The sequence below is a fragment of the Neophocaena asiaeorientalis genome, unplaced genomic scaffold (assembly GCF_003031525.2).
Source record: "Neophocaena asiaeorientalis asiaeorientalis breed wild unplaced genomic scaffold, Neophocaena_asiaeorientalis_V1.1 scaffold477, whole genome shotgun sequence".
Lineage (NCBI taxonomy): Eukaryota > Metazoa > Chordata > Mammalia > Artiodactyla > Phocoenidae > Neophocaena > Neophocaena asiaeorientalis.
In genome coordinates this window covers 1816610-1831369 of record NW_020172630.1, presented here as the reverse complement: position 1 = coordinate 1831369, position 14760 = coordinate 1816610, and the positions used below count along the sequence as shown (strand labels likewise).

General features: G+C 36.9%; 1 protein-coding gene across 8 annotated transcripts in view; it reads right to left on the bottom strand.

Annotated features, from left to right (window-relative positions):
- ESRRG (estrogen related receptor gamma) overlaps positions 1-14760 on the bottom strand; it is a 638184-nt gene that overhangs the window by 204084 nt on the left and 419340 nt on the right. The window contains exon 1 of one of the 8 annotated variants that reach the window (XM_024739207.1): positions 10255-10311. The exons of the other annotated variants lie outside the window; for them this stretch is intronic. Within the exon in view, the coding sequence (XP_024594975.1) occupies positions 10255-10310 (56 nt within the window). The 5' untranslated portion in view covers position 10311. Of the gene's footprint in view, positions 1-10254; positions 10312-14760 lie in introns of those variants that run through there. 8 annotated transcript variants of the gene reach the window in all.

Genomic DNA, 14760 nt, shown 5'->3' with positions numbered 1-14760 from the left:
CGAACTTTCCAATGAAATATATTTTAAGGAACTAGTGCTGAACAAAGGGCTAGTTAAAGCTGAACGTTTTGTCAATTTATCAGCTTGTGAACATTCTGTTCCTGGATTCCCCACCGCTGCTGGATGTATAGAACGGTGGTGCCTTGCTTAATCGAATACTATTGATTCGAGTGTGTCACAGTGATCTCATGGAGAGTAATCAATAGTAATCCAAAATCAATCAATCTGCTCTTGCACTACCATTTATCAAATCTGAATACGCCAAATTATTTGTAGGCATCAAATTACAAAGAAGAGAAAAGGGGAAAGCCAGGGAAAGTTCATGGTTTATACTGAAGCGCAAAACCAATCTGTCTCTTTTTTAAGGGGAGGTGCTTTAAAATGGACAACTACTTGGCCAAATGCATTTATCTTCTCATTAACCTATCCTAAATTTATAATGAATCTCAGTCCATTCCTAAGGAAAAAAAGTAAGATTTCTTGTATAGGAGTTGGCTGCTTCAGCACAAGTGATAGAAACGTAAAGATGCCCCAACTTACATAGTAGGTCACACCAGCATTTTCCAAGTCTGATAAGCTAAGTTTCAAATGCCTGTCACCCATCTGCTGGTAAACAAGGAGACTCAACTGGCACAGGACATAACTGCATCTTCGAACATCAGAAACGATGGTTAATGGAACTGGAGGGGAAAAAGAAATAATTTCTCCAGAGAACGTACACATAGATGCACCTGCTTATCGGAGAAGCTGCTGCCGATGCTGAGGGTTCCTTTATCAACAGATTCACCTGTAATTTCGTCCAGGTAATAAATCCTTCTATTCATTATAGCATGCTCAAAAGCACCCCTACTATTTAACTTGAAGGAAAAAAGGCACAGAGTGTCTAAAACATTTACTTTCGCTAATGTAAAAGTGTTGGCGTTTTACTTCATTCCCGATAAGCTGGTGCCAGTAGAAGTGATTATCCTTTTCTTATTCAAAGCCTATCAGCATTTCGAAAAGCTCTCTCCATCTTATCAGGTGTATGAACAGCACAGTTACTGAAAACAGTTTCTACGGCTCCTCTCTCTTTCTGCCAAGCTATCTGATAAACCCCCAACTAACTAACTGTATTTACACACAATCAAACAGAAGTTGTATCTTCCGCGCGCTGTCGCCAGATTCCAGTTTGCTATAGGTTTTTCTGCTGTGACATTAACTAAACGAAAATGCCAGTAGCAGTACCCCAACCTGACAACAATCAAGAAAACACTATAAAAGCACTCAACTAGAATGCACGACAAACAGAGCCGAAAGAAAAACAAATATGAGAAGTTCAAGGCAATCTCTTTGGAATTCGGGGTGGGTTGGGGGAATAAAGTGTACTGTGTATGCAAATCGGCATGAATGTCGTGCACTTACCTTTCACTAAAGTAAACGATCCTTTAGCAAAACAGATGAATAGAAAAACAGAAATTTTAAAAGAAAACGCTGCTGGGGTGGAGGGGGTTCAGGAAAGTGTTTAAGAACTGAACGGGCAGTTCCCCACATTTCAGGTTATTTCAATGCGGGGCAGAGAGGTTCTATAACGTAAGCAATGTAAGACAACAGACAGTATCACCGAACTTACCCCATACACTGAAGACATGACAGAAAGCAAGGCTGTAACATATGGTGATCACATTCTCAGGACAGATTTTCCAATCATTAAAACCCTCATAAATGCTTTAGACATTAAAGTTTTGTTCACTATAAGGAAGTTAAAAAATACAATTTGAGTGTTTAACCTCATCATTTTTCTCATTCTTCAGACTTAACCAACTGAACGGTTCCATATAAAGGTATGAAAAAAGAATCATCCTCCAGACTAACGTAAGTGGATGATCTGCTCTCCATTTCTGTCTGGTACAAAACGCTTACCCTAGTTCACGGTTCACACAAATTGAGAGACATCCCTAATCATTTCTGGGTAGCTCTTTGGAGCATGAAAGACAACAGTGATATTTCTAGAACATAAGAGAAATATGAACTTTACTTCAACAACTGAATAATAAATTCCTGACCCTAGGAAAGAATCTCTGCTTGGGCTTCTGTGCATGAATTGCCCATTTGTTCCTCGCCTCCCTTTGTTGAATGGCTAAGAGAGAACAGAAAGAGGCAGCCACATGGTCCCACCTGAGCCCAACCCCTGATTCTGTCTAGACTCCAGGAACAGAATGAGCCTTTCCTTAGATGAGGAGGGCAGTAAGATGAATTAGCCAAGTGGGTAGTTCAGTACAATTCAGCTGATGGTTGCCTTTCCATCTGTGACACTATGATCCCATGACTGACGAGGCAGGTCTCATTTAAGTCTGTGGATAAAAGGGATGCTTCTGTCACTTCATAGGACCCAGAACCAACTGTATACAATCACTTTCTCCTATATATCTTTCCCTTTCTTTGGCCATGAGTAGTTGGTTACGGGCATGACATTCTTCCTTCCTCAAAATATCTGATCTGTTTTAATAGATTAATGGCTGTGAAGAAAGCATTGTTAGAGTATTCTTTCATTTATGGAAAAAATGAATACAATTTAACATGGCCATCTCACGTTTGTGGAGAAGTGAAAGTCCTACAATAATTTGGAATTATGGAGGGCAAAGGGCCATTGATTGAACAACCTCACATTTGAATTTTTCTCTTAAGTACCTTAGTCTCTGTAATTTTTTATATGACTCACTATTTTTGCTCACTCTGAACATCATTTTGGATATTCTTTTCAAAGCAAAAGAAATTCTTATAAGTATGAACTGTAACAACAGTTTAACTGCCTTGAAAAGGACACCTTTTCAAACATTTTTACTCACATTGTATTAAAAAGAAAGTAAATGTATTTATTTAACGAGTCCTTTGTTTAAATTCTCAAAAGCATTTTAAATGAGTAACATCTTCCTAGAGCAGATGAAAAAGGAATTATCACATACAAAGATACCATGCTGATGATGGAGGAGAAAAAAAGAATTCAGTATGCTTCTGCCTATTTTCTGTGCCTAAGTTCTTGATTTACTTTTTTAAATTTCATTTTTTTTTTTTTGCCTATTGAATAAGCCAGATAAAAAGAAAGAACAAGATTTTTTTTTTTCTTTCTCAGAAAATGTATGCAAAGTGCAACAAAAAAGAAATGTCCCTTGTTTAAAGTGGCCTGGCAAGGCTGCTGCTTCTGACTCTCCACTTGTTAAAAGTCTTCATATACATCACACATAAGAGCAACCAAGACTCACCACTTCAGACTTTTTAAAAAAGTAAATCCCATTATAATCCCATTCCTTCCAAGGTAGTAAAAAGATTTGAACAAGCTTCAGTTATACTCTTTTTTTAAAAACACAACTCATTACTGTCTACGCTTTCTGTATTCCCACAGTTAGAGTTTTAAAGAGAAGTAAGCAAACACGCTGGTTTTCACTGCACTTCTACTAGCCATCAATCTCTAATACAATATGAGAATTTATCGGTAGCGTCCCTTTTATTTAGTACCACCTTAAGCAACTGTTTGCGGAGGTGTATGAGGAAGCAAGGTTCAATTGATATGTCTGTGATATGCCTGACAGCCCTTAGTGTGGCTAATATTAATTTGTTTTCTTCGGCTAGGTAAGTGCTGCCAAAGCATATTATACATAATGTGTACTTCCAATCAAAATGATGAAAAGTATATATGCAATTTTGTTTCACTCAAAGCAAGATGAGAAGGCCAGAGGAATGTATATGACAGAGACTGCCTTCGATAATCAAAATATAAATTTGCTTCCAAGTTCGTTTTTTACAATGTAATCTCATCTTAGGTAGGCTCTCCATGAGTTTAACACTTTAAACAACTCTTTTAATAGATTTTAAATGCCCGAAGCCAGTGTTTTTATTTATGATATTGTGTGAAAGAATTCCACATAGCCAGAGGCTGCATTTCTAATGGCTAGTGTTGCGTGCTATGTATTTATATTCAAATGCACACATAGATCTATGCCAGTATATTGAAATGGACTTTAATTGGCCAGTGAGAAGCCAATTTATTTAAAACTGTACTTTTTCTTTTATTGCTTTGCCTTAGTGAGTTATCTTCCAAATATACATGTATTGCCATCAATTAAAATGGCAGAATCTTTGAAAAATCAAAACATAAAAAGCAAGTTCCCTCCAAACGTTTAAAAATTTTTTTAAAAAATTAAAAGGGGGGGATGCAATAGTACACATACACAGCACACACACAATCTAAACCTTCTCAATCTGATGGTTTTGTATAATTGATTAGAAAATACATTTGGAAAATACTGAGAAATAGTGTCCAAATCAGAGGAAAAGAAACATCTGGCACTTCTGTAAAGAAAAACATAGAGAGGAAGGATGTGTTTGTTATAACTGAACGGAAATTATTCTTATTAGCTAGGTTTCCCAGACTTCGAAAGTAGAAGTCTAAAATGAACTTGAAACAAGAATAAGATGCCAGGTAAATCCTTCAAAAGGCAGAAGGCTGTCACTTGACACCCTCAGATAATAAAGGAGCTAACTTTCAGCAGACGGATTGGCATAAAGAAACAGCAGGATTTTTTTAAAAACGAGAAACATTAAATTTGCTAAAGTACTATACAAACAAATAAAGGTAGGAAATGAATCTAGGAATTTAAACAAAATATGAATTAGAACAAGAATTTGAATAGAAAGAGCATTTGGATAAGTGGTTCCTCTCAATGCTCATTCAGATTTACTAATCAAAATCACAGACCTTCAAACTTACCTCTTAGAATAAAATTCAGAAATCTATGATGTACTTTATATGGATATAATACTTATTAATTTTCTTTATGTGCTTTTAGCCAAAAAAAAAAAAAGAAAGTGACATTTATGTAGTGAGGATGAGTGAAATTTATATTTTGCATTTATTTAAAAGTATCATGTTTACATTTAGATATATTTGTCAGGCCCAACTGTATAAGAAAACAGTGTAGCCAAGAGCTGATTCAAAACTGTTTCTTGGATATGGTCCCAAACCATTAAATTATATATTTAGTACTAGTGGCTTATTTCCTATTTTACAAATTATTTATGATTTCTAGATATTGAATTTTTAAATGATAATAATTAACAATTTATAAAATCAGAAACAAATTAATGTATTAGGTTACCTGTTACCTGTCTGTTACATAGTAGTTAAACCAATTTAATTTAAAATCAGACTTGGTAAATACCTGAAACACTAATTCCAGGTTAAAATTATGCCTGGCAAATTTAACTGGACACTTACTGATTAGAAAACTACTTGAGATCCACTTTATTATATAAATATACATGAACACTCTCAGCAGCATACCTATATTCTACATACATACCTCTTCCCGTGTATATATATGTATTTCACATGCATACTATACATGCACACAAAGGCACACACGTGTGTGTGGTATATTCTATTGACTGCTTTGGATTTTAAAGTAGCGTATGTGTATCTTTATTTATAATGGTATAGACCGTGGACATCCATATACACACGGCTATGAAAACAATAATCAACAGCAAAACATACAAAATACAGTAAGAAAAAATGTCAAGCAGCAGAGATGCTGGATGTCATCCCTGGACTATCAAATACACACGTAAGTATGACTGGAGAAAAAGAACCTAAATATTTCACTGTCAGAGAATGTAGAAAACAGCAATTCACTTCTACCTCATGTGCTTTAGGACAATGACAATTTAATACAAGGCCAGTGGATGTAAAAGAGATAAAAACTGAACAAACTGGGCCAGGGTAATCAAAGATTTTCTCCAGAGAGCTGACTAGGGCCGGAGCTCATATGCACTTATACCAGATCAACACTGTATTGTTTCTTTCTTCCATGAATTTGCTATGAAGCAAAATTCAGAGCATAGCTTATCTGCTGCAATGACTTTAAAGTTCTAGTGAGATGCTGTCCTCTTATTTCAAAATGCTTGATAGGTGATTCTCAAAAGTTTATTTGATATTAATTGGTGTCATAGAAATCACGGCTATGAATTTCCACTTGTATGACAAAGTATCGACCATAAGCACAGATTTTAATTTATTTTATGAAATAATATAAGCAAAACATTGAGTGCTGAAGAGCACTTTAGAAGTCAAACAAAGAAATACTTTGTTTAGTCACTAGGCTAAAACAAATGTTGAGGAATTTTTCACAAGTGATACAGACTTGAGGTTCGGCATTATGCCTACCTTCCCAAAGAACGTCCTCTTCTTTGTCTGCAGTTCTTGCAAGAGTGAGGTATTGTGAAAATATTGTTAAACAGACTCATAGAGAAGTTACCTGCCCCCTTTGATGAATAGCACCACGGACCTAAAATTAATTGCAAAAGTATGGCCCCAGCTAATGAGATGGTCCTTATCTTTTTTCAGCACAAGAAGCACAAGTATTTTTCTGCTGGCTCCATATTTTACAAAAATGCCTAAAGTATTCTTAACTCAGTAGAAATCTGATTAAAAGACTTCAAAGGCACAAAATAACATAAATTCTAAGATCTGGAAAATTTGAAGTTAAAACTAATTCCCTGCATTATTTTCTTTTTAAACCTTTATTTTCTTCTTTGCCTTGAAAAGAACGGCAAAAAATCTTTTCTCTGGCTTCTGTTAGCATTTCTTAAAGCTGAATTACAATACCATTCTTTATAAGATGGCCAATATACATCCCAGGTCAGATTAAATCAAATAAATATATCAAAGGCCATCAATTTAGAATTTAAAAAAAAGAAAAAAGAACAGTGATACCGTATTGGGGGGAAAACACTGGAAAAATGATCATCCATGCAAGAGAATTAATGGATATTCACAAGGGCTTTGCTAATAACATGGGTTAATTACTGCTGCAACACACTAGGCTCAGTAAATAAAGCAGCAGTGCCATAAACACATGAAGATGAGAAACCCATCGCTATAAGAACCAGCCAACGCCATCACCCTTGCCTCTGACCAGGAAATGGGAAGCTGTTTTCCAGCCCTTTCTGTAAAAGGAGGCTTTCTAAACTTACCACCCAATCTGTACAGGGTAATACATAAATACACTGACACAAAGGGCTAGTGAATTCAGCATGGGGTGCTCAGCACTTACTCACCACTCCCATCCAACATTGATTCCATTAACTCAGAACACTTTTTGCTTACTCGAAGGAGAAAAATCATATGTTACATAATCCACACTGTCTGGCTATTTCGCCTATACATAGTTTGGGATATGTACAGTAGTTATTTAATTTTTAGAGAAATAGAATTAATCTGTTCACTTTAGTGATGTGATGGGCAAGGTTACGAGACTCTACAGCTTAGGAACACTCACCCCTAAGTGCAGCTGGTTGTCACTTCCAGCAATTCACAAAGAAATCATCCGAAAACCCCTACCTTTAAGGCTGCAGGTGTTTTCAACAGATGTACAGAGAAGAAACAGGAAGGAAAAGTAATATGAGCTCCAAGTCTGGACTTTAAGGATTCCTTCTTAGAAAAATAAACTTAAAGACTCTGTCCATAGTTCTCAAATAAAATCACATCTCAAGTGACTTAGGCAAGCTCCCATCTTTTTAAAAAAATTGCATCCACTGGTTTAGGCTTTTTGTTGTTGCTGTCATTGCATACATTTTTCCTTCCTGCCTATTTTTATCCCATGTATTTTTTGACATTATAGTATTACTTTTGGATAGTTGTATTTCAATTTACTTTTAGCTTTCAACAGGGAGAGATGAGGCAGAGAAAAGAAGCAAAACCCTGAAAAAGAAAGAGGAAACCTTACAAAATAAAACTTGCATAGCTCCAAACAGGAATCTTAAAACACAAATCTGTTTAATTTTGGATGTCTGTCTTCCCATGATCAGGCTGAAATTTACTGAACTGTTCCCTCCTCGCCTTGCCTGTTTTGGAGTGTTTCAATTGCCTTTCCTTCTTCCAGCAGCTGTGACAACTGTTAAAACAGTCAGTAAAATTAAGTCCGCTCTATAATCCTGTAGTCAATGTTACATTTTAATCAGAGGTTGAAAGGGAATCATGTGATGAGCACACTCATTTAGAATGATTAGACTGACACATATGTCAAAATGAGCAGATATATTATTTTCATCTATTTATGCTATCAGTTATTACTGCTATTAAATGTGAAACAAGCTTTCAAGTATTATGCTCTTTAATGTGCTGGCACATTTCCTAAAATAAAAAAATACATAGTTATAGGTTAACATTTTAGGCTCTCCTAATGGTGGCCAATAAATTGCATGAATCTTTTTAACAGCTTCCAAAGCAGAAATTGTCCAATATTCTCCTCTGAAATTGCATAACTCTGGTCTCATTTCCATGTATACTCACACGTGATGGGGTTTAACCCAGCACACTTTACTATGAATATTAATAGCATGTATAAATTCTGTGGTTTATTAATTGAGACAGAGAGGCAGATGCATTACTAAGCATTAGATCTTTCTGTCTGTCCGGTGAACCACGTAACCATCAGAACTGCATGCAAACAATAAATCTGTATTTTTTAAAGATGACTTTTAATTGAGCCAAAAAGAAAGCTAGTTTGAATCTTGCGCCAAAGCCAAAAGGACATGTGTCCTGATTTCATTTAAATGTGTCTGCTTTAAGAGGCTTATCTAAACTAATTATTCAAATTAGCTATAAGAAGTTAAATTCAAGGAAACTACAAAGAAGCCTGGGGGTGGGGGTGGGGGGTTAAAGTTTGTTTTGTTTATTTATTTATGAGAGAAAGTTCAGAATTGGGTGAGCTTGGATAATGCATTCTTCCTGACATGAAGACACATGAAATTCTCCAGTGGGACAGCCTCCGGTGCGCTCACCTTCAAACTTCACTTGAGTGGGCAGTCCTACCTTTGTTTATTTTTCATTTATATTTTCACACAATTTAGGGTTGTTTCTTCCTTGGAGTGTTTACTACTGACGCAAGCACTGCCTTCCAACCTTTCAGTTCTTCCTAAATCCATCCCTCGGCTAATATCCCTTGTGTGAGTGTGTATGTGTGCAAGCATGCATACACACACGCGCACACACACTCACACTCACACACACGAGGAGCCACTGAGACTGCAAGTCACTTTTCATCTCTTGCTTAATTACAAACCAAGGCAATATGCAGTCACTAAGGACCGCTAGTGGACATCTACCTATAATGCACGACCTTCTGCTCTGGAGAGTTTTATATTTTCTTCACAATCTGTAGAGAGAAACGTTTGCCAAGAGCACTCTTTTCAGAATTATAACAGTTGGTATTACTGTAATGGGAAAGCAAAGCCATACAACTGACTCAACAGAAACAGGAACCAGTGACAGCTCCTGTGATAAACTAATATTTCAACGGTGGGTTGAAATTAAGTTTATGACCCACTCATTTACACAAGAATGCCTAGTTTACTCCTTTTACCCCCTACTCACATGTCCCCCGCCTTGGGCGATCCAAATATGTATATTTCCATGTGCATAAAGATATTAATAAACACCAATTAAACTGCATCTAAGGACAAAAGTACTTTTCTGCATTTTCTGGACACGATACATGAAACAAATCCACAATCTCAGCACTGTCTATTCAAGGGGAAATTTAGAAAGTCACTACTGTTTCTTCTTTAGTTTTTTTTCCCTCCCCTTAAATATTTATAATGTGTTAAAATCTCATGTTACTTAATGGACTGATTTGTCAGTTAAGTGCTGACTTAATGCTAACCATGCAAATAACATTATTCTATAGCCCCGGACTGCACAGGGCTAGTTTTTAAATTGTTCTCTGAAGGAGAATTAGTAAATGTGCAATTTTGCCTCTAACTCTGCGCGGTAAGAAATGACAGGGAGCTGAAAATATCTGTCAAACTGCAAATACATAAGAGGCACTCGATAGTATAAATCATTTTGAATCCTGTATTTTAAAACATTCTTCCTTGGGAAAATGGGTCCTAGTAAAAGATGCATTTTAACAGTTCACTAAGCATTTGTGCCAAGTGCCTATTCTTAGCACCTGAATAAGAAGTGACTGTCACCCAGCTGTTTTACTGACAGTCACTGAGCTTTGCCTCAAAGGTAACACTGTAGTCAGAGAACAATTCTCGACTTACTGAATTAGGAGATCACCCTCAACACAAAAGGCACAAGACAGACACAAACAAGCGCTCGTGCGCACGACATACCCAGGGCATTACCTGAATCCGTGCGCCAAGATCCATTCCGTTCACCCCACACTCTCACCCCCAGGACGAGTTTTAAAAAGGAAAGAAAAAGGTACCTACTCTTCCTCGTAGTGCAGGGAAAAAGATTCAGGAAGGCAAAGTTCTACCGAATCCATGTGCGACCGGCAACCATTATTTGCGCACCCCCGCTATAAATCAAAGTTTCCTTGACAGAGCAGAGCGCAATTAACACAAATGTTCTCCTGGTGACAAGCCTATAGGCACAGCCAGTTGGGACCAGAGCTCTCACACTCTCCTAATCAAGGACTTAAAGCCCCGATTGGAGCTTATTAATATGAAGTAGAGCTTAACATATGCAGTCCCACCGGCCCAGGCGCGCAGCCGATTGGGGGGTCTCCGCCCAATCAGGACGGAGGCGACTGGAGGCTGAGAGGCGCCGCGGAAGCAGGCAGGTACTGAGGGTGCAGAGACGCGAAGGGGCTGGCGACGGAACGGGAGAGAAAAAGAGAGCGAGGACCGGAGACCGAAACGCTGCCCGTAGATACTGGGCTCTGCCTTTTCTTTCTTTCTTTTTCTTTTTTTTTTTGAAAAGAAACCTAATTTAACCCTCTAAGCACTGGAGGGATGTGTCTTGGGTTTCTCACCTAAGATCTCTTTTGCCTTGCACAGAAGAACTCACGCAGACTCTCAGTTAATTTGGGAAAGGATTCTGCGGAAGGTAGAGAATGAAGTTTGTCCTGCCGTAGTCTGTTTTATTCCACGGGAGGGGGCTCCTTCTTATTTAGTGCTGTACTTTCTCATTGATCCGTCATCATGTCGTTGCCTGTTTCCCTGATCTCTACTGGGCATTAAAAAAAAAAAAAAAAAAATCCAAGACATGCTTTCTAAATTGTTCGGGCATGTGAAGTGGGATCGTCATCTCTGAGGTGGAATGCAGTTTCACACAACTACAGAAGAGGAAAGCGTGCCTCAATGCAGTTTGCGAGAATGCCTATGTAAATTCTATGTGTAAACATTGCTTTACCTGCTTCTGTCTCTCTACCTATAGATATACAATGCATAGCTTTTCAAAACAAAGGTAAACAACTGCAGAACAAATTCGCTGCTCCAGTTTCAGGGGTGGGACCCTGAGGGCCGTAGGGTAAGTAATACATTGAAACCGTCTCAATGCACTTTGACAAAATAAAGACTGCTTTTTTCTTTTTTCTTTTTTTTTTTTTGTAGGGAGAGCATTACTAACTGGTGCACTAAAAGTGTTCTTAATCATATACTTATTTCAATGTAAGCTTCCAAACTGGGAGACATATACAAGTATATATGATTTTTACCCCAAACGTCATCTTTCAAATAAAATGCAGTTTATATAATTATAACATATAACACACGCTGAATGCTTTAAAAAATTAACCCAGAAACATTTTGTAAATTATCACACAGTCTGGTCATTATAAGGACTAGTTTCAAACAGAAGTGCTTTTTAAAGAAAAGAGAATATAAGAGAAGGGTCTTCTTTCTCCAACAGTGTATAAGCCTGTTTTTACTTTCCATATAACAAAGAATTTTCTTAAGTCCTATTTTTAAATACAGGATTTTTTATACTAGCAAATGTACAATGGAATAGCTACTAGCTATTTATGGCAAAGAGATAACTGCTACCTTATGACCCGAAATTTTGATATAATTCAGCTCTACTGTATATTAGTCCTACATGATATAAATAGTATAATCTTTGAGATCAAAATAAATTAGTTGAGATATCCAGTCTGTGTTAAATTTACTAGATCAGAACTCAACTCCGTCTTTCAGCCTCTCAAATGTTCTAGGCCTTTAAAAAACAAAACACTAAACTAGAACAGCCGCATTAACATTCAGAATATAAAAATGCCAGATATGACTTGGTCCCCCCAACAGAAGAAAGCAATTTCCCTGCCATGTATTTAGCCATATCTAAGATATGGGCCTGATGCCTTTTATTTGTGGTCTAAATGCATACAAGTTTCTAGTGGAGAACTCACACAGCAAAAACTGTACCTAAGAATACTATACAAAAGCAGGTAGTAAAAGCTTAATTACCAGCAGCATTATGCTGTCTATATTGTTAAATGTGAACTCAGCAATTAAGATGTAAATTTGGTTGTGAGCAGTGAATTAAAAGAGCTTTGAGATGTAGAAAATCCAAGCATTCTGCAGACACCTCGGAAGGAAAAAAGAGATTTGTCTATTCAATTGAAAATGAGACATGTAATCATTTTATAATTTTAAAAAAATAAATAAAAAGGCGTTTGAAAAAGAAACATGATTTTTCTAAAATACAATAAAAGAAGTAGGGAAATATTGCTTCACAAAGACAGAAAAACATCTTTGGTTCAAAGATTCCTACCTTGATTTGTGAATAAACTAAAATTCTCAGGGTAATTAATAAATCCAGTTGCATACATTTTTAAAAAAAGATACAGCAAATAAAAGTTTCATTCTTATTTTGTCCAGGGACATTAAAAAAATAAAAATTATTTAGTGTAATCAATGGATCTTAATGTACTCAGCACATTCAGACCTTGTACCTGTGCAGAATACTGTACTCTATTCAGTTTCTTTGCGTTATCGTCCTGTGACAGAACCTGCTTATTACGCCTTTGAAATGGCCTTTTAAAGACAAGATTTGTAGTCAGTTATTTACAGATGGACGTGGAGTCACCACGTTTCATGAGAGTTATCTTTTATTTCCCAGAATTTTCTTACTTCTCGTAGGGTACTTATTTGACCCATCGTGAACCATCTGACTGTGTTGGTATCTACTTTTAAGCATATTTAGACTCATATTCATGTGTAAGTCTTTTTTCTGTGCTCACAGAGATCCATGTACAAACATACACAGTGTGGTCCCCACAGACCTTTCGCTAACCGTATTTCATCTATGCAAGGTGCAGTGTCCATTGAACTAGCTTTCTGAATGACCAGAGGTGCACTAGGTTTGTAGAGTTGGTTTATTTTCCCTCAGGATCAATGTGTCACCTCTACAAGTCAAGGACCTAAGATTACACCTACTGTCTTGAATCCAGTTTAACCAATTTAAACTAATATCGACTGCACTAAACTTGTGAGACAGCTTCCAGAATATTTTATAAACACACAGCATAGTCATCTCAAGAATCTTCCCTAGTCACAGAGCTTTTTCACCTTGAAGGAGGAAAGAGTGGATAATCACAGGAAATAAACACACCATGTGCAATATTGAGCATAAGCCTTTAAGAATCTCAACTACAAAGGATTTGGGGAAAATTTTAAAAAAAGCGAAACAAGTGAACAGATAAACAGCCTAGAATAAACACTTTTGCCCACCAGTCTATACACTTCACAATCTTACCACAAGGAGTCTACCCAAAGCAGGATAAATGGAACCAGATAAAAGGATCCCTATGAGTGTTTCACAAAGAATATTCACAAATTAGTTAATATCAGTCTATTAGGCATCAGACCCAGGGTCCACACGCATAGTTTCAATCTCTTCTTCTTTAAACAATGCAGCTTAATATCCAAACAACTTCATTCTCAGGCCCCAATGAAAGCACAGACACCAAGCAGAAAATAGCCTTCATTTCCATTTTCTGAAAGAATGAAATGGCAACAAACAAAACTCAAGTGCAAACAAAAGGTAAATTCCTGTTGTCCATACCAGACATTTTACTGTATTTGAGTCGGGAATCATTTCCTAAAACATTCTAACAGTGAATTCTTATGCTGCTAGAAGGTGATGAGAATGCTTAGTCCTGCTATCACTGCATGCTAATAGCTATTTTTAGTCCCCATCTTCCTTCTCTGAAAATTAACAGGACTCATCTGTGTGAAAATGTTTATAGCTGCCACACTATTTCTGCAGCAAACCTTGATTTTATATCGCACATTTGCCATTTGTTAAATATTGCAAACTAAACAAGGCATCACGAATCTAGATTTTCAAATTGCCTTGTAATCTACTTTTGCGTATCTTTTCAAGACCATAAAACCTTTGAAAAGCTATTTAACTTTTGGAACCAGCTTCCCTGCTGCCTGTGATATATCGTGTGTAGTATAATAGACTTTTACAAACTACTATCTTTAACTCCAAAAGAAAACCCACAAGGAACATCCCTGGAAAAAGAACCCTGAAGGACCCCAGGTTCCCCTCTGCCCCTTCATGAGCTGTGTGCCTCTGTGTCGCTAGTTTCCTCATCTGTGCTTTGGGATTTTTCTTTTTATGCTATAAACCTGCTTCAGAAGATACCTTCCCACTGGGAACATAAAGACATCTTTCGAAGTCAGTATGACTACTTTATATCACCACCAAACCTCTATCAATTCATCAAACCTCATTTTCTGTTGCCTTTCATTTCTAGGGCACAGACTTTGATATTTAAATTATTGTCTCGATTGGCAAGAAGCAATCATTTCTACTGAAAGTGATCACTTCCACAGAAACACTAATAAAAACCTTTCCTTTTGACAAACATCTTGTCCTATAAATCCATCCCATTCCCAAATTACTGAGTCTATGTAAAAAAAAGCCCATTCTCTGGGGAGCAATTACCTCACCTCCATAATACACCAAACTCTTTTCCCAGTGTGTTT